This window comes from Chelonia mydas, chromosome 2 (assembly GCF_015237465.2).
Source record: "Chelonia mydas isolate rCheMyd1 chromosome 2, rCheMyd1.pri.v2, whole genome shotgun sequence".
Lineage (NCBI taxonomy): Eukaryota > Metazoa > Chordata > Testudines > Cheloniidae > Chelonia > Chelonia mydas.
The window spans coordinates 234,255,758-234,279,800 of record NC_057850.1 but is presented as its reverse complement, the minus strand read 5'-3'; the positions used below and the strand labels follow the sequence as shown (position 1 = coordinate 234,279,800).

Sequence of the window (24,043 nt, the reverse complement as noted above, 5' to 3'; positions counted from 1 at the left end):
TAAGATTGGTGGTGTTGACTTGCCTTGGCTAGTTGTGAAGCTCTAACATGTAAATAACATATTGTACCTGCCTGTGATATGAAAATGACTGACATTGCATGATGTTTAATAGTTGGCTGCCGTTTTTATCAAGAATATTTGCTCAGTGTTGCATATTATTTGCATGGAGTGTGACGTTACCAATGCCTCCTAACTTAGAAAATTGGAATGTTGTATGCATGTGGGGTGTGGGCACTAACTGGGCTAACCTTATACGTTTACCTTTTAACAGTAGCTGACGAGACTAAGCTCAGTACAGTGGATGACCAGAAAACAGGTAAGAATTGACAGTAAGGCTGTTGCTATAGAAACCTTGGTCAAAGCAGCTAACCACAATTACAGAACTGCCAATCACATTGCATGAAAACATAAATATTCCAATACTTGCATGGCTGTTTTCTATTATTGTGAATAATCAAGTAGCACAGAACAGAGAAAATTCTTCATAGAGCTAAATATATCTGAGTAGTATACTCAACGCAGGTCATACAGGATAACTGTATACCAGTTCCTATATTCCTGAAATTCATAAATATTCACTTTCGTTTTGATTTTCTTTTTCTTTTTCAAAAATCCTGAAATCTGTTCTTCAGGCCTTGAATTCTAACTTAAAATGGGATGATCAGAGAAAGCTGATTGTTTAGCTATTGCAGTGTTAACATTGTGCTTGCAAATAGTTAGTTTAATTCTAAAGTTTCCATCTTTTCATTAAGATGGCCAACAGACGCATACCATAGGTCTGAGTTGTACATTCTTAGCTCATGTTGAATTCCCTTTAGAATTCAAAACAAAGTGTCATTTTTCATATACTAAGCATCCTAATAGATTTTATATGATGATTATGAAAAATAGCATTCAAAGCATAATTTTTATTAGTAATTAAAATAATGTGCCGGCTGTAATCATGAGCCTTTATGATTTATTAATGCAAGTTAGCTTTTGACCTTTGGAATTCTATTTTAATTAGGCTATATCCAGAAGACATAGTAACATTACTTAGCTCTAATTAGGAATAATTCACCTTTTAAACCTGAAAGTATTACTTATTTTTAGCATAACTCAGGGAATAGGATGTCCCACCCACATTTATTAGTAGTATTTTACAGTTGCTTCTCTGTTTAAACCACATTTTAGAGAGTGAACAATAGACAGAAAACTGTATCTCAAAAACTAATAACCTTTATAAGACAATAGGAATAACTCTTAAAATCTTAAATCTTGCTGACTATTGCAAAATGCTGCTAATAGTTAGGTACTTTTTCAGCTTTACAAATTGAGAGTAATCCTGTTAACTTCAATGGGACTGCTTGGTACATAAAGTTAAATGTGTGTACATTTTTGTAGGATTGGAACACAGGAACCAATTCTGCAACTTTTATTGATGGGAGTAAACCCTACTCCTGGGTAGAGCTGGGTGACAGTTTTCTTCCAAAACTTTTTTTGCTGAAAAATACAGGTTCAGGTTGACTGAAATATTTAACAAATTCATGTTGAATTTGCAAAATTGTTTCACTCAGGAAAAAGAAACACAACACTGAAACTTTTTGTTTCAGCATTTTCAAAATGAAATGTTTCAATTTTTATTGTCTTTTTGTTTTGAATTTTACCTTTTTATTTTTAAAAATTTCAAAAATTAAACTTTTTGTTTAATGAATGAAGTATCTTGTTTAATCCAAAATTTATTATTATTATTATTATTTTACTTTGTCAGGTGTTTATTGGATTTTTTTTCCTTGTTTGTCTAGCAAACTGTAAAACCTATTATTCGCAAAGCTTTGCCTTGCTACTTGCATTACTAGGCACTACTAAAAGTTACAGGATCAGCTTCTAAATAAATATTAGTTTCCTTTTTAGCTTGTTTTTAGGATAGAGCAGTGACTATACTGCCTAAAGACCACATGTGCAATAAGAAAAATATAATTCTTGTTTTTAAGGGTGCGCACTGTTTTAGGTTTTATTTGTAAGATGCAAGTCATTCCACATAGAAAGCCTATGTTAAGTTCCAGGGAGACCCAAGTTGTATGACTTGGGTTAAACGGCATGACCTTAACCACGAAGCCACCTGGGCTAAGCAAGATAAATATTTTATTTACAGCCTCAGTGGCTCGAAAAAGGAAGAACACAATTTATTGTGCTTTGATTTTATTCCTTTCTTTTTCCGTTATGTTAACCAGATTCTTTATATAACCAATATATATATATTCTTTATATAACCAGTGGAGTTCTGCCATTGCTGAAGATAGATACAGTAATTAAATGAACCACTCACAGTAGTTTGGCTGAAAAATTTTATATGAGGTTTTAAAAGGTTTAATATTGGTGGTGAGCTACATTCTGATGAACTATATAAAATGGAAAACTTCAGCATATTTACTTTAGAAAAATAAACTCAAACTCCGTTAAAAGTGAAATTGGGTTTAATTGTGTTGACCGAAATGGAAAGCAAATTTCTCATCAGCACTAGGTACTATAATAGATTTTTTAATTATTTTTCTTTCTTCAGTTCACTTGAACTGTCTAATCCTTGCAGTGTTTACAGTTCATTCCAAAGGTTAGAAGTATATTCAGTGCCAATTGAGCATGGCTCATTTATCCAGCTTTAAGCATACAGTAACTGTAGTTGGTTCTTATTTCTATATACATCTTGTTGTAATGCTAAAGATGTCTTTCAGAGCTTATCTAAATCATTTGTTGTTTTTTTCTTGGTGAATATCATCAGCTTTCATAAAACTTCCCCCTATTTTCAGTAGTGGATATAATTGCTTGTTATTTCTTTCTTTAAACCAAAATGTTGCTCCTTTAGTTTGGAAAAACAAATAGAAAAAAATTATATTTTTAGTTTATCCGAACTTAATAGAGTGGTTGTTAGGAAATAAATTCACTGACTCGCTGCTCTTGTATGACCAATCAAAAAATAAAATAAAATAGACTTTGTGGACTTGCACAAGTTTACAGTTAAGAAGCAGGGCAGGTTTTTATATCATCAATAATATCTGCCACTGTGTAGCATACTGGTTTTTTTTTTTCCCCCCCATTTAGCATAAAATACGACACTCCTATTTGAGACTACTTTAATTAGAGAGCAGGATGACTTTAAATCTCTTTAATTTATAGTTTTATTGAAGATAGAAACTGAAGTCAATTGTCTTTTTTTTTTAAGCAATGATTCCGGTTTTGATTTAAACATCTGCAGGATCAAGAACAGCTTTCTAAAAGAAAGAAAATAAATTATTTAGAGAAAACTAAATTAAAAATTAATTTTACAGTCTTTTTAAAATAATCAGTGATAAAGGAACCATCATACATCCTTTGAATCAGAGACTGCATATGATTTTTATCTTTGGAAATCATCAGGCAAAGTTACGACACTATATAAATACTTAATATAATATCAAAAGGGGAGAAAGTATGATGTAGTTGTTAGAGCAGAAGAGTTCAGAACAGTAGAATAGGAGAACTTAGGCATTTGGAGGGGGCAGCAAGTATGTATATATGAGCCATGTGTATCATGGCTCCATGAGTACACGTGCTATGTGGGGAAGGTTGTTGTGTGCACTGTAAGGGACATTGTGTATGACTGAATACGTGTGTGCATGGGAAGGAGGTGGGAGTGTGTTCTGTGAGATATTGCTTAGCTACTATGATGTGGGGACAATAGAAGGATCAGCAAAGGGCGGAGGGGCATGTGATGTGCACTGTCAGGAGTATGTGTGGTCTGAGATGTATGTTTATGCTGGGTAGAGGGCTGTGTAAAGGTGCACGTCCCAAGTGAGGATGTGTGCTAGGTAGAATGCTCTGTGGGGGTATGTGGGTGGGTCTCTCACATAAGGTTACTTTGGTGCACTCTGAGAAGGAGTGGTGTATATATGTGGTCAGAGTGGGGGATGAAGAGCAGATGGGTTGCAGGCATGTGTACATAAGGGGTTATACAAGGCATGTGTATGTTCACACAGGGACAAGGGTGCCTAGCAGTGCCCTCTGAGAAAGGGGTGTTAGCAGTCTGAAGGAGCATGCCCCAGTCCTGAGGGTGGGCACCTGGGTGCCATAAGAGTGCAAGTATGTGCCTTATAAGAAGCAATGATGGACGTGCCAGAGAAAGTGTGCGGGGGGTGTTTTGGGGTGAATGATGAATGTTTGGATGAATGAATGAACGTTTATATACAGTGCAAAGGGACTGGGTGCACACAGCATGGTTTTCATTGGGAGTGTTGCTTCGTTACAGATGGCTGGCTACATCAACAGTCATTTGTCAGGAAAAAAATATTGGGGAGGAAAATGCTGATAACTTCAAACTTTAAAATAATAATAAAACACCCCCAAACTCCCCCCCCACACACACACACATGATGTGGGGCAAGGGGAGAAAATCTTGTATTTCTTTAAATTAAGACTTCAAACTAAATCTAAAAGAAGTAGACATTGATTCTGAGTGTATAAAAAAAAAGTTCACAAAGTTTCTCAAGGTTTTGTGACTAACCACTGACTTTATGATTCTCCTGATCACACAGATCTTGAGCTTCTCCACTCAGTTTAAAGGAAGACTTAACCATATGTTTTCAAAACAGTTGCCTTGCTGTGAAATGGCCACAGATGATAGTGTTGTATTAAAATATAAATAGCTTTATGATCACAGTACTTACATTACTTCTGTGGTGATACTTCACTTTTTCAGTTTCTGTAACCTGTCCACATTTATGTTGATGGCCACCCAACGTCAATAAATATTCCTACCATTTCTGCAATCCATTATTAGTTTTACAGTACTCTGGGAACATTAGGTCATATCCCATCTAGCTTTCCCTTTGGGAAAGCATGACTTACATAAATATTGTTCTCACAATGATCTTTATTGGGCAGCAGGAAATGGGATTTTTTAAAATGTCCTTTATGAGCATAAATGGGCACATAATGCTTGCTTTATAATTACTGTTTACAAAAAGAGTATATAGCCATTCAGTAATTAGGAAAAGATATAAGAATATTTCATTTAGAAAGATCTTTCAGATTTCATTTTGCAGTAAGGAAGCTTCCAGTAAGTTGCTAGGTAATAGGATAACCTTCTCCCTTTGTATATGAAAGTGAATCTGTCAAACAACAGGTTTATTCATAGCTGTCTTGTCTTTCAGAATTTTGGTAGGCATTTTTTTTTCTGTCTCATGGATGGGTTTTAACAAAATTTAATCTTGAACAGTAAACAGCTCATCACGTTTATTATACCGCAAGCACCAGCAGAAGAGAGTGTGTGGGTGTGTACATGTGCACATACCCATAATGCAAGAAAGTAATCTGTGTAAAAGTTTTTCGGCTAATGACTAGATCAGAAATATTTATCTGATGAAAAGAGGTGAGAGCTGTGTGAATATTAACATCAAACTTCAGCCCATGTTCACAAAAGTTTGGCGAACATGGTGTGAGGTTTGTTTGCACAGCTGGGAAGACATGGAACTCCCTGTTCCCAGCTGGCCTTCCTTGCTCACCCCAACAGCTGTTCCATGCCCCCAACTATCCCCATAACCCTAACCCTCCGAAAATATCAGTTGTCTGTGAAAGCAAAGGTGGTTCTTGGAGGTGGGAGTTCAACAAATTTAAACTTCCAGGTGAATCTGTAGGGACTTGTTTGTTCCCAACACCTGAGGTCCAAACTGCAGTGTTTTTTTGTGGACCCGTGTGTGACTCAAACTCTGCAGGGTTTGCACAGCCATGGGGAAGAAGTGATTTTTCAGCAAGTTCATGCAGTCAAGAATGCAGCTGTGGAAAAAACACTTTGGCAGCTGCTGTTTGAGTTCACTTGGTTTCAGGCTGTTCAGGTTAGCTCAGTATTTCTCACACTTTTGAGAGCTGAGTCTCCCATTAGGAAAATGAAGCCAACTGCCACCCCTCTTCAACTCTGGCATGCTAGTGAGTAGTATGGGGCAATTTTGCATTGCCACTGTTCTGCACCCCCAGTCATTTGCACACCCCCAGGGTAGTCTGGTTGGGAAATGCTGCATAAGTGTATGCTTGGGGTCAGGGGTTTTACAATTTCTGGTTTAGATTTAAATATATTTAGTTCAAATTTAAGACATTTACGTTCATATAATAGTCCTAGGAAGATGGGTTGGACTGTTGTCTACTTTTCTTTGAATGATACCTAGCACAATGGGGCCCAAATCCAGATTGGGGCCTACTGGGCATCTTTCTAACAAAAACACGTTATAACAATATCATTCTTCATGGCTCTGGTATGAATAATACATGCTTGTGGGAGGAAAAGTGGATAGAGCACTGGATTGGGACTCGGGAGAGCTCTGTTCTATTCCTGGCTCTTCACTGACCAGCTGAATGACAGAGGGCAAGTCACTTTGTCCCTCTGTGTCTCATTATCTCATTCTGTAAAATGGAGTTACTGATCTCCTTTGTTAAAGCACTTTGAGATCAGCTAAGAAAAAGCTCTGTATAAAAGCTAGGTATTATATTATTGTTATTAGAATAGTGTATTCAGTTACACACATCTTATTATCAGAAAGATAATAAAAAATGGGAGAAAGATCAGGGAAAACCAGTGAAATGGGTTGGTAGGTGGAGGACTACATTGTTTTATTTATGAAGTTGAAAAGAGTTATGTACATATAGCCTGGCAAAGCGACAACTAAGTCAGGATATGATAATAGTTGAAAAAATTTGAAGAGTGTGAACACCAATGACGAAGTGGAATTATTTAATGTCATAAAATGAGGACTTCCTCGTAGTTCGTATGAGGAACTAAGAAAAGTTAAGGAAAATCATCTGATAATAAGAGCTATTAACCTGTGTAGTGGTGTCCCAAACAAAGCACTGGAAGTGTGATCACGTGGCACCTTTAAAAGTATGCTGGCCAGAACACCAATAAATGTACAGTAGGCCTTCCATATGTAGATACGATGATTCTGTGAACCCCCATGCATGAGCTATCAGTCAAGCCGTTTGAGGTTTTTACTGTTATTTCATCACCACCTTCAAATAATAAAACTAGAGACTGACCCAAGACACCTATTAATCTACCCATAACAGCAAACCCTACGTAACCACAGATGGCCTCCCATTCTGTTTCATTATTTCTCCCCTCTTCTCCTGCACTTCTGTCCATGTAGACCAAACTACCACGTATTCCTGATGGAGCTTCTGAACTTCTGGCAAAATTTGTTCCTGTCCCTCTTCCTATCCCTGTTTCCTTTGGTAAAAGTCTCAAAGTCTCTTCCAGCCTGACTACTATTTTGAACATTATGATGCCACCTTGTGAGAAGTGAGATGATTTGGATCACAGGTGTAGTTGCCTCATTATAAAAGGTCAGGCATCTGGTCCACAAGCATAGGGAGGAAATCTGGGAAGAGAGGTGGGAAAGAAAGTCCTTTATCATATAATTCATTTCTTATCTGCACCTTTAAAAAGATTCAAGTTTAACTCATAGGAGATGGTCTCAGATGGTTCTGAGTCCCACCACTACCCTCAAACTTGTATGTTCCAGAATTGCAGTTCTTTTTCAGGTGATGTCAAGTATTACCTGAGTAATTGGATCCCTACTTCAGATCTTTTCAACGAATATGTGAACTTGTCCCATCAGGTCCGCTTAGATTATTCAGATGCATTTCATTATAAAATTAGTCTACTGTAATGTTTTGATGCAAGTCTTTAAAATTCAGTTGAAAAAGCCACTTGAAAATAACAGACAAGATATTTTCTCTTGATGTTACACTGAAAACGTAAGATGTCATTGACTGAGACATGACGTACCGATTCATTGTTCAAACCAACAGGTCTGCACAGAAATCCCTACAGATTACAGAGATGATGTGAATAATGTTAAGTATATTCCCCACAGACGAATTCCCTAATATCCCCTAATTAACATTTTTTTTAACCACTAAGGTTCCCCAACAAGAGATGTGGGTCCTTCATTAGGTCTGAAGAAATCCAGCTCATTAGAAAGTCTACAGACAGCTGTGGCTGAGGTGACTTTGAATGGTGACATTCCCTTCCATCGTCCACGCCCACGGATAATACGAGGACGAGGTTGCAATGAGAGCTTCAGAGCTGCAATTGACAAATCATATGATAAACCTGTTGCAGATGATGACGATGAAGGCATGGAGACCTGTAAGTATCTTGTTTTGCTGTATGTTAAGAACATTATAGTTGTTTAATTTTCTTTGAAGGATTAAAAACAGATTCATAACTGTAAAAGGGGTCAAATAAAAAAACAAAATGTAATTTTAAGTCTTTTAAAATAAAGTATCATTTAGATGTCTCTGGATTGTTAGATTAGGCTTTATAAAGTGCTTGTGTCCTGCATATGTATTCACAGATTGTAACATTCTGAAGTTACTTTTCTTTCTAGAGCAAGAAAATGAGATTAAAATGAGCATGTTTGTTTTAATTATTTAGTATGAAAAGTTTCGTTAAGACTATATTTGAACTTGTTTAATTAAAAAGTTTAACCAAAAAGAAAAAAGTTGAATTCCCGTTGAAAAATGTCAGTATGGAAGAGTACATTAATGATGTGTTGGGGAAAAAAATTACCACTGTTCTTTAATTAGAATGAGTAAGGCTGGCAGATATAATAAAATTCTGAAGTTAATGATCAGCTATTACCCACCCTAATGGGCATTAATTTACATTTCCAGTTCTTTAACCCCAAGTGTGACCCAACATGTGGAGAATGTGTCATTAACATAAAAGAACCTCTTCAAAGCTAACCTTATCATTATTGAACTATGTAAGAATGGGCTGGTAAAATGACAGTCCATGCTGAATGCAAATACAGTAGTATGAATGGTAAATTATCCTAATGGGGGTTGTATTCAAATTATTGAAATTTTAATCTTCTTGTTGTACTATTTTCGCTTGTCACCCTTCAGAAGATTTTTTTAAATCACCCTGATTCTGTTTAGAAGAAGTTTATGAATGAAGAAGGTTTAGGGAAGAATGAAACAATGTAATCGTTAGGCCAAATACTAATGAAAAGGATTTGGAAAGTGAACTTTCACCCTCTGCCCTTATTTTTTTTTTTTATTTGTTTTCAGTTTGAGAAAGTCTATGCTTAATTAAATAATTTGGTCCTGCAGTTATACTCTGTACAAGATCACTCATTTTCCTTACTCTGTTCCTAAAAATATTCTATGACTTAAACTGAGGTCATTTTGCCAGAGTCCATATTCCTCAGAATAGTTACAGATAGAATTAATTCTACATCCCCTCCCCACCATGTCTAGCAATTGCATGCAGCAATGAGGCTAAATGCCAGTCTTGTGCTGCTAGCTGTCAATCTACTGTTAACCAATGGTTGAGTAAGAATGAGAGAATGTGTAAAACGATCTTGATCATTCTTCCAAAGTACATGCCTAAGGTCTTTTGGGACATGAGACCATGTTTTTCTAAACGGCTTTGTTTTGTGCGAGCCAACTGACAGTGATTTCCTGTTGTCAGACATCAGATACTCCATGCTCAGTGGGAATTAGTTTCAAATGGTTTAACCTCATTTGACCAAAAAAGGAATCTAAAAAAGGGCATAACAAAAGGGTTATCACTGAACACTTTCTAAGTGACTATAGACATGCCAATTTATTGGAAGACATTTTGAGCCAGTTCACTTGCCTTCATTAGGGGCGGTATGAAGATGCATGGCCACTGGTATACCTTTTGGAAGGGTGCAGTGGATGCTTCCCTCCCACAAACTCACCCTGTACAAGGTCAGGGCTGCTGGCTGATGTGGAGAAGAGGCAAGGCTACGTCCTCAACCTCTTCCTGCCCAATTTGAGGAGTTTTGCACTGATAGATCTGGGGTGTTCTCATGTTCATGTAGCGTTGGGCCCAATCCATACAAAATGACTCAATAAGGAGAGGCACCTTAAGCCACCTCTACCCCTTGTGTACCTATACAGGACTGGACATACTCTTATCCTTTTGGTTCTTAGTGCCATGTAAAACAAACCAGATTGGTAGAGCTTCACCTGTGTTACAAATATTGTGTATTCATAAGTGATACAGAAACTGGTAGTACCATGGCAGGATAGTGAGTTCAAACCATGGAGTTGTACTGTGCAGCCTGTGGCTTCCCTTATATTCACGATAGTGGTGTGGCCAGTGAAATCTACAAATCCTAGAAAGCCATACTACACTTAGAACAGAGTGGAAGCAATGTCATTTACTGGGACCTTTGTCTCTGAGGGCTGTGCATACGTGTTAAAGCAGAGAGTATCAGCAATCTGCTCCATTTCATGCAAATTGTCTATGGCCTCAGGTTCCATGGATGTTGCCAAACGACCTCTTCAGTTGGGCAAAGTTTGGACAGTGCTGAATAGATATAGGTCCATTTAGCAATCAGGTACTCAAATAACTAGTTTTTTAATCATATTTAGGTATTTTGTAATTGCTTAGAATTAAAAATGCTGCTTTGTCTCCTAAAATCCATTCAAGATATTGGTGGTCAATTTGCTGTTGCCCCTGAGGTTGTATTAATTTGTCTTGCTTGAAATTTTTCCTTTCTTTTCCAAATGTTTTGGAAGTAGGAATGTTTCTTCCTTCCAGTCCTTTGTGTTGGCAAAACAATAGCTCTGAATTGCATTTATGAAGGACTCTTTAACATTTGATCATCTCATGAAAGAGCTGTAAAAATATGGAGATACTGTATGTGATAAAGGACTGAACCGCCTTTTAAATATAATTGCTCTCCCTGAAACAATATGTTATTCAAACTGTTAAAAATAGTATGAATACCATCTGGAAATGTCCGATTCTGTGAAAACATTTTAAGAGTTTTAAGGAGGATACTTATGGATTGTAATGGCTATAATCAGATAATAATAACGGAATGTTGTGGGTGTTTAGATTATAAGAATCATTGTGCTTGTTTTTTAATACTTGGAATAGCTGACTAGAAGCAAAATTTCTATCTCTGGTGTGTTGTCTGAGTACAAGCCATTTGAATCTGGAGAAATTGGCAAAGCTTTCTAATCTTTGTGAGTCTTAATTGCTAGAACCTACAGTCATATTAAATATCACAATAAGCAGTCTAGGAGTTCAGTTATGAAACAGTTTCAGATTAAATAGCTTCAATTTCTCATGTGCATCTTTTCAATTTTATGGCCTAAATAGGGGAATAGCTTCACAATACCTTTTGTAGTTCTCTTTAATACAAGTGTGGTTTGTGAAGGATGACTTTGGTCTTCAGCTTGAATTGATACTTGAAGCATATCCCAAGTTAATTTTTGCCTTCAGTGGCCTAAATGGGGAAAAAAATCTCTTGTATATTTTCCAGCCACCTAACATCATTACTGCAACATAACAAAAATCAGATGTTTCATTTGTAGCATGGACTTGAATTTTAATTGGACAACATTTGCATCTGTTCTAAACAGTAGTAATTAGGTATATCTTAATTGTAGAATCACTGTGCTGCACAAAAGGGAAACAACTTTCTTCATGTCATGTCTTTTTAAAAACCTGGAAATCTGCTTATTCTAGTGTGTCATGGGGGAAAATGCATCCTAGTTCATTAGGTAGAAGAGGCTATGGTGCAGACTAAGAAATTAATTGCAGACAAACTACTGTGGAAGCTTGATAGAAAAATATTTATTGCAGAACAGCAATGGAAAGGAAGCAATATTATCTGTATAGAATACGCAAAATAAATAGTAAAGGGGGATTCATTGTTATGACAAGTTGTTTAGCAACTCAGCATAATTCAGTACCCTTGATACATTTTTAGGATTAATTTAGTGTGTGATTATTTTGAATATGAACATCCATAGGTCAGAATCCATTCATCTTTAAAATCCTAGTGAAGTAAAGCAAATAAATGTATGACTTAAATGTGTACCAGATTTTTCATTTATTTTGTACTGCTTGTGTTCATTTACAGGCACTATCAGATAGTTAAATGTCTAAATGTTGTTTGCACCAGCAACGGATTCTAGGTGCTAACTGGATTGCACAAAATTAGAGACTGTTTTTAAATGTGGTCTTCTGTGTCCAGATTTAAACTTTTAATAATCATTAAATACATCCCTATGTTCCAGTTCTGATAGTAAGCACAGTGACCTCAAAAGCACTAATACTATGTGGACATATTTCAGAAGGTTTCAGTCTTATCTTCTCAGTTACAATTGCCTGAATATTGGAAGTGCACCTGCAATGGGAAATTTGTCAGGCCTGGCCAACCCCTAAAACTTAAGTCAACCTAGTTACGTTACTCAGGGCAGTGAAAAATTTCATACCACGTGCAATGTAGTGAACTCAACCTGTAGATGCAGCTAGGTTGAGGGAAGAATTCTTTCATTGACCTAGATACTGCCTCTCAGAGAGGTAGATTACCTACATCAATGGAAACCCCCCTTCTGTCCATTTAACATGCATCTACGGTACAGGACTATAGAGGCACAGCTGCAGCGCCGTAGCTGTGCTGCTGTAGCTGCTGTACTGTAGATTAGCTGTTTTACTCCAGGCGTCCCCAATAGACGAGCTAATGGCATGAGGCAGGTAGATCTTTCACCTGTGTTCAGTTGTTTGGGATTCAAAATTATAACCATTGTGGCTTAGAAATAAATGTGTCTACCCACATTTGCCTGGCCTGAAATATTGCTTTCAGAATATATTTGTCAAAGGCTGGTGGGTTGATGGCGTATTCTCAAAGATCTAGAATGCGTAATGAACAAGTATTGCCTGAGTCAGCTGGCTAAATCCATCAATTGTGGTCCTACAGAAGAAAAACAGACTGCTCAGGCAAGTCTCAGACAGTTCAGCAGCTGATGATGGTGAGCCAAAAAATGTCTCTGTGACTTTGAGAGTTTCATTTTCACTGACCCACTGGAAGCTTTTCCAGTTTTAGAGTGGAGAATCATTTAGAAATATGGCTACTACTATATATTTTTTGTCACTATTCTCTTCAGGCTTTCTGGAATATGTGTTCCAAATTATATATAGTCTCTCTGTGGGTCCAGGCTTGAAACAGTTCATAATATACACTTAGAAGGTCTTATTTGTTCCAGATTACGTAACCTGCACCTCTAGAGTCTTCACCTCAACCAGTGGAACTTCTTTGAGCAGTAAAACTGTAACTTTTTAAAAATAAACTGCTAAAGGAGATGAGTTATTTCATCAAATTCACGGTGGTATTTTGTTGCTGAAGAAAAACGGTTAAAGGCTTGTATTAAAGGTCAACTCTCCTAAATGATGTTTTTTGCAGTGTTGTAGTCATGTTAGTCCCAGGATATGAGAGAGAGAAGGTAGATAAAATAATATCTTTTCTTGAGCCAACTTCTGTTGGTGGAAGGTACAAGCTTTTGAGCTACACAGAGCTCTTCAGGTCAGGGGAAGGAAGCAGTGGGACAAACTGGTAAACAGAAGAAATGTTGGAGACTGCCACTTCAGATGGTAGGCAATTGGGAGTTAGATTGTTACGCATAAAGGGTTTGAAGTGAGCAATTAAAGGTAGCAGGCCATGTGGTGTATTACAAATTAATGTAATATAAACAACTTGTATATTTTTAGGAGTTTTATTTAAAATTTATTAACTATGTAACACTGATCTCACTCTTTATCTTAAGCATATTTAAAGCTCTCCTCACTATAGAATCTAAGCACCAACACAAGTAGCCAGTTAGCAGCACTATTGGCTAACCCTGTTTATTGGTCAGTACTGTTATTCCACAATGTTCTGTGTGTCTCACAGAATATACACACTCATTCCCTTCCCTGTAGAAGTTACAGGGTAAAAATAGACATGAGGAGCATAGATGTGGAACTCACAGAATGAGCAATCAAGGGTTAACAACATAATGTCATATGGTTACTTAGTTGTTATGCACATGTCTTGCTCCAAAACATATTCCACAATATGCTGAAAAACCTCTTTTGTTTGTCTCAGGGTTCCCTCCCCACTCTGAACTCTAGGGCACAGATGTGGGGACCCGCATGAAAGACCCCCTAAGCTTATTTCTACCGGCTTAGCTTAAAAACTTCCCAAAGGCACAAATTCTTCCTTGTCCCTGGAACAGTATCACTGCCACCACCAAGTGAGTTAGACAAAGATTTAGGAAAAGGACCATTTGGAGTTCCTGTTTCTCCAAAATATCCCCCGAAGCCCCTTCACCCCCTTTCCTGGGGAGGCTTGAGAGTAAACAAGGTGAGCACAGACCAGACCCTTGGGTTTTTAGGACACTAAAAACCCCAGTCAGATTCTTAAAAACAGAACTTCTATTATAAAGAAAAAAAAGTAAAAGAAACACCTCTGTAAAATCAGGATGGAAGATAATTTTACAGGGTAATAAGATTTAAAACAGAAAGGATTCCCCTCTAGGCAAAACTTTAAAGTTACAAAAAAACAGGAATAAACCTTCCTCTTAGCATAGGGAAAATTCACAAGCTAAAACAAAAGATACTCTAACACATTTCCTTGCTATTACTTACTATTTCTGTAATTTTAGATGTATCATTCAGTAGGAGCTGGATTACTTGCTTGGTCTCTCTCTTTGTCTCTGGAGAGAACAACAAAAGCCCAAACAAAAACCTCCCCCCACCAGATTTGAAAGTATATTCTTTCCCCATTGGTCCTTCTGGTCAGCTGCCAACTAGGTTAATGGAATTGATTAACCCTTTACAGGTAAAAGGGGGATTTTATGCTACCCTTAGCTGTATGTTTATGACAATTTGTTCGTTCCTCTCCTGCCAATATTTTTTTCTTACTCTTTCAGTGGAGGAAGACACAGAGGAGAGTTCAAGATCAGGCAGAGAATCTGTGTCCACAGCAAGTGACCAGCCATCCCACTCACTGGAGAGACAGATGAATGGAAGCCAAGATAAAGGTGACAGAAAAAAGGCTGGAAAGGACAAGAAGAAAGACCGCGATAAAGAGAAGGATAAAATTAAGGCAAAGAAAGGAATGCTCAAAGGCTTAGGAGACATGTTCAGGTAGGTGCTATGCACACAAGATTATGAGAATGTATAACAAAATGGAGCTTCATTTTTTGTATTCTACTAATGCTCAAAGGCCCCAGTTGGGAACAAGGCCTCTTTGTGCTAGCCCCTCTGCAAATATATATTTCACTACAAGCTCCAAAATACCAAGAATTTGAACATACCTTTAAAGCACCATATTGTGAACTCCTGTGATTCTGTACTAAGCTTCCCCAGGGGGCAGTGAAGAATTTGCAGTCTGAGGGAGGGACAGCTAAGGCAGCATTAAGCCACCTTTGTGACCTCCTTATCATGTGCTGCTCCAGGAGCTGGAGTGGTCCCAATCATAACTTAAGACAAACTTGTGGGCCTGTTTAAGGCTGCTCTATGGGCCACAGTGCTGTGTGCTTCACACCCACCCTGCCTCTAGCATGAAGGCATGCTGCCTATGCCAGGGCGTGCAAGCGGATCCTTGGAAAACAACAAGGGTGGTGGTCCACTTTAGTTTGTATGCTGAGAGAATTCTCTCCCAACTGGAATTCGGGCTTCAAGAGCTGCTTTATGCCACTCTGGTCCTTCTACTTGTTGTAAAGGGGCCAGAGCAGAGGTGAGGATCCCACCTGCTGTCTCCATCTAGATATGACAGTTGTCCAAAGATTTCATCACATTCTGAGAGACAGATTTAAGTTTGGTTTTAGTAACTATGTGTTTCCCATAAGTGGTAGGGGAGAAAGTAAGCAAAATCTTTCTTCTAGCTAGCAAGGGTAAATAAAGTTCCTTGACAAAGGTAGTGTCTGGTTTTATGTGTGTAAAAGTTCATTACTTAAATTTAATTAGAAGTAGAGTTACTGGTATCATTGTAATGGTTCATTAATAATAATTCACCATGAAAAGGTACAGAGCTTCGATTAAACTCAGTCAAAATTTAGTACCTGTTACATTTCTGTTTCTGTAAAGAATTCATTAAAGGTAGGTTCTCTGTATAGCTTGACAGTTGTTCTTTGTCTGAATTATACTGCAATATTAGTTAGCTTGTCTTTTTAACGAAAGCTAAATAAGAAGATCATGTTGTTTTGAAGTTGCATGTATTTATCTTAGGAGGAAGTAAGGCTTTGTAGTCAAGGCAAGAGAAATGGGAAATCAAGCAATCTGAGTTCTGTCCTCAGCTTTGCCACAGGCTTCATCTACGACCTTGGGCCTGATTTTCAGAGGTGCCAAGCATCCACAACTCCTGCTGAGATCAATCGGTGCTACAACACATACCTCTCAGTCTGCCAATGCCCAAGTTTGGTATACAGTGTATAATAAAGGCTCAGAATGAGGGGGACACACAAATTATCCATGCAGGAAACTTAAAATGCTGCAGGATTTGTTTCTTTGGTGTCAGTAACTCTTTCTACAGCCTCAGCTCTGTGATTCTTCATTTCTGATGTTAAATCACTTTCAGTAACAGACTTGTGTGGAATGTAGATAACTTAGGGAGTAAAATGAGTCATGTCCCTTGAAATGAGGGATTTTTATAAGGTATGGGTCAACTTCTAAAAAGTTACATTCTTGCTTTGTTCTTGAGTTGCCTCCTCTGTAAAATGATGGTACAAGTACCCACTTCACTGGGATTCTGCAAGGCTAGTGGCTCAATCTTGCAAGGCAAAACATAAAGGTAGACCACTTGCACGCACCGTTGAGGTAGTAGGGTTCCATGTGAGCTCAGGGGTCCTTTCACATGTTGCAACTTGCAGAATTTATCGAGATTCATAAAGATTTTATGTTTCTGCATCACTTGGAGGTCTCCAAATGGAAATTGCTGTAGAAGAGGGAAGTATTATTGATAGAAATTTTTATATGACATCAACAACTAAATATAAAATCAACTTGATTGTGTCATATACATTAAGCACCTCACAAGGACGTCTTTAATTTGGAAAACAACAGCCATTTGGTTCTTCAAAAAGGATCATGATCCTCTTGTCTTTTAGTGTTCATTTAAGTAATTACCTCTAATACTCATGCAGTGCTTAGATTTGCTTTGTTAATACGTTCTCCATAATTTTCTGAGTGATGGAATATGTTGCATTTTGTAAGGTAACAGTTGCCACTTCTGCCTGCCACATGCTTTGTATTTTTACACATCTGATGCAGTTGATAGTTTGGTAACTGGTGAAAGAGCATACAGATGGTAAATAGAAAACCATGATACCAATAACACTTAATATTTAAGCCATAATTAAAATATAGTTAGATGTTTAGGTGCCTCACAGCATTATTATTATTTTCTTAGCATTTCTCCATCTCTTTGCTTCCCTTCCTCTTTTGCTGCTTTTCAATGCACTTAACTTATCTTAAGATAATCTTTCTTCATTACATTGCCTGGGCAAGAACACTTACGGGATGGAGTTACTGTAACTGACACTTTATTTCAGTGTCTGTATTTAGCCAAGGGGCTTTTTATTGCCTCTATGCAAACTGACAGCTCATAAACTGGCGCCTACATAATGCACAAAAATAAGTCTGCTTCCCCTCAATTAAAATCTCAGGATTTGGTACTGGGATCTTCATAAAATTGTAGTGAAAGATGCAAACTCCCACTAGAGGTTACCTTTCTTCCTCTTCAGCATAGAATCATTATTTCCAAAAATTCCCCTTAAGATCCTTACTGCAAGTTTGAAGTAATAAATAAACCTTTTAAACACTTACATTATTTTGCCACTTCTGTGGAATAGAAGAAAGAAATTTGGTACAACTCAGAGTGACTCTATCAGGACTAAAAATGAAGCGTCCAATTCTACAACCCCTTCATATGTAGAATTCCCATTGATTTCAAAGGAGTTCTGTTCACAGAGGGCTTGAAGGATCAGGCCTGGATATTCTAATGATCACTCATTCTAACGTGTGCATTTCTGTGTTATGCATATTTTGGGGTGGGGAAGAGAATAGTATAAGTAAATTGTTCAACTGAAAAGGTGATTCAGTTCAAAATTATTCCTTTACACCAAAGCTCATATTTAAATACAGGATACTAATATACACTTGGAACTGAGTTCAGCAGAAAGTTGGCCTTTGTTGCCACGGTAACTTACGCAAAATATTGAAGAATCAGCTTTTGGGGCCTGGTATACAAGCTGGAAGTATAGTTTTTGCTAAATTCAGATATTGTTTTGCTGGCTTTTATGTTTCATGATTAGGAATGCCCAGAAGACTGTACGCTATTCTGTTCTGTACAAGTTCATCACCGAGGTATCTAAGTACCTCCAATATACATTTAGCAATGTGACTAGCTTCTGCTGTGTGCAGTTCTTTCTGGGGAGAGGACTGGAAAAGGAAAATTGCATATGGATTTTTTTCCTTAGTGTCCAGTGTGCTTTTATTTGTGAAAGTCAGGAAGGCTATGTTTGCCTTGCCCTTGGAGTTTAAAGCGGTGAGTATTGAGATTGTTCTTAGCTCCTGTGTTACAAGTTATGGCCATAGTATCACCCATGCAGTTTTACCATAGTAAATGTAGCCACTTAGAAGACCCATTTATTGCACTGATGCTTCTCCCCTGGGCATCAAATTGAATGTAGTTTCCATAAGGGTGGTGAGCTGTGTTAGTCAGGATCAGGTACACTAACACCCAGCTCAACATGATTCCCTGGGCAGGATCTTGAGCATGGTTCTGTAATACAATGGCATCACAGTTTAAAAGGTGGCATAGTACAAACTCAAACTGAGTGACACCCTTTTAAGCCATGGTGAGTTCTTTAATATGATTTATGGGCCTCATCTTGTTCCCAAGGGAGTTGATGGCCAAGCTTACATTGGTTTTCATGGTAGCAGGATTGGGCCTAGCAAATGGACAGGGACAACTGTTCAGTCTCAGGAAAGGAGATGAGATCTTCAGGTTTCATGATGCTGGTAAAGAGAACAGATAAAATGTTCTTATACCTAGGCCAATTTAGCAAAAATGAAATAAATGCATTCCACATTAGGACACAGAAGTTGATTTTTCCAGCCTTCACGGTTCTTGAAGCAGTGAAGCTGCGGTTTCCAATCACATCTGGTTGGAAATATAAATTAAGGGGAGGGGGAGCCTGAATCAAATGCATGATAAGAGAAATGGTCTGAATGTAAATAGACATCAGCATTTATAGCTATGAAAACAGGTTTGGAGCTGGCCAAAAAAGGTAGGTGGGCATGCCTCTGTGTGTGTGTGATGCAGAAATGTATTTCCTTTTTGGAGGCTGTTCATGAAATGAATATTATTTAACTATGAAACGGGTAGATAAGGATATTATGATATAAATTAATTTATACTTGCCTGCGTTCGAACTAAGGCCCCAATCAAGTGAGCACACACCTGTACAACTTTAAGCATGTGGATTAGTCCATTGAAGTAAGTCAGTGAGAAAGCACCATCTGTTTAAATGGCATAAGTGTTAGCAGGATTGGGGACACAATTTCAAGATTTGGCCTATGGTGTTTACGAAAACGTAAAGCTCTGATCGTACAATGCCGGCCTTCATCTCATCTCTCGACTGTTGTAGAGCACAGATGGGTAAACTGTCACATTGGAAAGCCAATGCAAATGCAATATTCCCATATTACCATTAGAATCTAATCCTACAATTACATTTAAAATGATTACTGGGAGCCTTACAGTGTTGTTTCATCCAGTTCTGCAAGAGGAAATAGATAATTTAGTTTGAAACCTTGTTTAGCTGAAATCAGATATAGTGTTGTCTTTTTTACACAGCCGTTTCCAGAGTGCACTGAACATGTCCAGATTCATAAATATATTATTTGTAGCTTTGAATTACACATTTCAACCACATTAGCCATCTGAGACCTCTGACTGGGCATTTGGGAGAATAACGTACACAGATTACTATTGTCTGTTACATAGCTTCCTGATTGGGCTGCCTACATCATGTTTTTCATTTAGTTTTCCTTGTCATGATGTCTGAGAAAGGAGAAAAAGCAAATAAGTATTTTTTCTTGCTAAAGATTTGCAGACCAGTTTGAAATGAGCATTTTTTGAATGTGTAGGGTTAAATAAGTCCTTATATAAATGTTGAAATTTCAGTCATTTCAAAGATGTAATAATTAACCTCCATATTTGCAAACTTAATATTTTCTTTCTTTTTTCAATCTTCACCAATCATCTCCAGACCTTTAAAGTTGAACATATATGGCAGAAGTGCCTAATGCTCTACAATAGTGTTGAAACACGCACAAATCAAAATAACTGGAAAGCACCCCAACCTTCGTAGAGTTTTAAAAAAAAAAGTGATCTGATCTAAAACAACTTAAAAAAGCGGCAGTAAGGCTCACTGAATAATAATGCCTTATAGCAAGAGGTAAAGCTTGCCAAACCAGAGCTCTGGTAGACAATTAAGGGGGAGCAAGTTCCAATGGTTGGAATTTGTCAGCCAAGAACACTTTCTATCCCTGCTCTCTAAAGGCTGTGTTCCCAGGACAAGCACCAGAGAGCTCATGTCTCACAGCAGGACACTTCAGGCTTTGAAGATTGTCACTGGCACCTTGAACTGCACCTGAAGCAGTATTAGTGCCCAGTTGGGAGCATGGTGCACAGGCTTTGTGCCACCAGTCACCTGCCCCACCAAAACGGTTGGCTGATGTGTTCTGAACCATTTGGAAGTTTCAGGAACTTGACAAAGGCTGCTCTATATCTAGTACATTACCGTCATCCATCTTGGTTGAAGCAAACTGTGCATAACTATAGCAAGGTCCACATCTAGATAGCCACAGATAGAACAATGTATTGTTCTATCTAGCCACAGATAGAACAATGTATTGTGGGGCATTGCTGCTTTCAGCATGTCCAAAAACAGTCAGGGATGTAATAGGACCCTAACTGAATTATACAGGGAAAGGGTAACACTGTACTTCTCCTATTTGTGATAGAGGAGGCATAGTCCTCTTCCATTATGCTGGGGGAATCCTATTCATGACCCACCAGCTTGTCTAGGTTCTGTCTTGGCCAGATTGCTCTGATCCTGGTTCAGATTTTTGTTAGTTACTGAGAATACACAGAAGCATCAGTCTTCAAAAGAAATCAGCCATAGAGCAAATATTACCTTGATATAGATTATTACTTTTGTTTTTATAACTCTCATTCAAAGAATTTTCTTATTTTTCAATTCCTACTTTCTAATTAAAAGTAAATGTGGACCGGAAAGAGAGAAGGTTTAATAAAGCTAACAAAAAGCCTGGCATGAAAATAGTTATGTTCTTATTAGATGAAGAAAACAATGCCTCCTCCAACTCTCCTCTTCCCTTACTTTTCATAGTCTGATCTCTTTTCCTTCTCTCCATTCCCTCTTGGCAATTATAATCAGCTGTTTTGTGGAAAATAGACCTTAACATAATGTTTCATTTCTTGCGTCTGAAAACATCAGGCGTTATAGTTATTTATGACTGAGATCTAATTGGTGCATATGTGTGTGGTTTGATGAAGCAAATTTCTCATTGCTAACTAAACAACCTCACATAATCCGGCAGTGATTTAAGGAATGCAGTTACAGTAAATGAGTTGTAAACTCTATGCCTTTTTAAATGACATACAAAAAGTACTGGTGTGTATTTGTGAAAGATGGATATAAAATGAGAGATTAACATAATCTTATGTGGCATTCTAGTTTGTCATTCTGACAGGAAACAGTGGTTTTGCTCTATGTATTCTTACCACTTGATTCTTCCAAAGTAAATCTTGAATTTGTAAATCTGATGTGGGTATAGTGTGTGTTTTTTAATTTGAGGAGAATCAGGGTTTCTGTTTCTAACACACACAGAAATAAGTGTCTGACCTGTTACCAAAGACAAGTCCATAGTAGCTGATAACATATTCTCCCAGTATTCTTCCTTTGCTTGTCAGTGAGTTTAAATAGAGAACCTCTGACATCTACAACACAGTATCTGACTGCAAAGCAAGCAAAAGGAGGTGCATAGCATGACAGCTGAGTCTTCTAAGACCCTTTCTGACGTTCCTTAATGTTTCTTTTCCAGATCTGCAGAGTGAATATAGAATGCAAGTGTCAAGGATGGCACCTACTTTATAATCCCTGTAAAGCAAACCTTTTCGTAAAAGAATTTGTTGACAGTTTAGATATTCTAAGTCAATTTCAATTTTAGTCTATATAGAAAATGGGAATTTTTTTCTGCAATTGATGTGAAAATTGAAGGTTACTGACTATTCAGTCCCTAACGAAGTATGGTAAATAAATACTGTCTTCAGTAGTGAAGGATCTGTTAGATGAAAGGATCTGTTAATGACATTCATTGCAACGTGTGTTGGAAACATTTCTTTTGAGAGTTAATTTGCAACTGATCGTGTCTGGATACCTGTAATATTGGCATAATAGTTAAGAGATGCTTTGATTCTATACCTTGTTTTTAAAGCTGTAGTCTTTCTTGAAAATCCTGGTTGAAAATAGTTTTAAGAATGTTTTGTATTTGTTAAAAGAAAATGAATGTAAAATTATATTTAAAAAATGGAATAGACTGAGTCAGATGACTGTTGAACTACTTAGGTTGACATTTGCTTGAGTGATCAATTTCTAAGGAATAGAGTTTTAACTTAACATTGCATTTCACTTGTTATGAGCATTGATCTGTATTCATAGTGTGTTGGAATGCTCCTGTTAGGACTTCCTTGTGTTTTGTTAGCGAATAAAATCATTACATTTGTAGCAAACACTAGTTTGCACAGGAAATACCTTTGTGGATTAGCCTGGGGTCATGAACAAAATGATTCCTATAGATCAGTAGTGCACAATTAAAAAGACTGTGTCTATAAATACTGAGCACAATCTGTGAAGCCCTAGAGCCTAGGTGAAATCTACATGGATGAAAGTAGAGAGAAATCAGCTGCTGTACTGGAGGGTAACAAATGTTGAACCAGTCTTTCAAAAAATAGGTGTGAGTGATGAACCTGGGAGTTACAAACCAATGAGCCATACTTTAGTACCAGGTTAATTGGTTGAAATAATTAAAGATAGATTTATTAAACACATCCATGAACATACAATAGGGACAAACCAGAAGGATTTCTGTAAAGGAAAATTATTCTTCTCCAGCCAACCCGAATTTTGAGTGTGATCACAAAAATAGTGGATAAAAAAGAACTTATTGATATAATTTATTTGGCCTTTCAAAAACCCTTTGGTAAAGGCCCTCCAAGATACTATTAAGGAAACCAAATAATCATAGTCACAAGAAGAAAAGTAAAGGAAGAAAGGTAAAGTACTGTCTTGGATTAGAAACTAACTAAAAGACACAAACAAAGAATAGGAGTAAATGATCTATTTTCAAAATGGGAAAAGGTTGTTACTATAGATGACAGGTTTCAGAGTAACAGCCGTGTTAGTCTGTATTCGCAAAAAGAAAAGGAGTACTTGTGGCACCTTAGAGACTAACCAATTTATTTGAGCATGAGCTTTCGTGAGCTACAGCTCACTTCATCGGATGCTACAGTTCACTTCATCCGATGAAGTGAGCTGTAGCTCACGAAAGCTCATGCTCAAATAAATTGGTTAGTCTCTAAGGTGCCACAAGTCCTCCTTTTCTTGTTACTATAGAGTGTTCCAAAGAGCCGTACCGGAACCCTGATTGAAATGCTTATACACATTGCTGAACAACAACCACTCAGGAAAAAGACCTAGATGTTGCAAACCTCTACGAATTGCACAGAGGCGCTTAAAAGAGGAAACGAAATGTTTGGATGTAGAAACAATGGAGCAGACAATAATACTGAAAATATTCTAATACCATCATATATGCATGCCCTCACTTTGAATACTGTGTACAATTCTGGTCGTCCTGAAAAAATACATGGCAGACAATGTACAGAGACGTAGAAAGACTTCTGTCAGAAGAGATATTTAAATGATTGTGATTTTTTGGAAAACAAGCAAATAAGAGGAGAATGATAAAGGTATACAAAATAATGATTAGCATAAAGAAAGTACACTTCCTTTTTTTTATCCTTTCTCATAATACAGAGCATGGGGATGTCTAATGAAATTGAAAGGCAACAAATTTAAAACTGATAAAAGGAAATTCTTATTACGCCACACAAGTTTCAGTGAGGCTCCTCTAACC

General features: G+C 37.4%; 1 protein-coding gene across 16 annotated transcripts in view; it reads left to right on the top strand.

Moving 5' to 3' along the window:
• The window catches only part of PARD3 (par-3 family cell polarity regulator), a 645,228-nt gene that overhangs the window by 459,105 nt on the left and 162,080 nt on the right, over nt 1-24,043 (top strand). For 13 of the 16 annotated variants that reach the window (XM_043541461.1, XM_043541458.1, XM_037890968.2 and 10 more), the window contains 3 exons: nt 272-316; nt 7,925-8,152; nt 14,746-14,962. In XM_043541461.1, coding sequence (XP_043397396.1) covers nt 272-316; nt 7,925-8,152; nt 14,746-14,962 — 490 coding nt within the window. The remainder of the gene's footprint in view (nt 1-271; nt 317-7,924; nt 8,153-14,745; nt 14,963-24,043) is intronic. The other 3 variants (XM_043541459.1, XM_043541457.1, XM_027834600.3) reach the window with 1 other exon arrangement.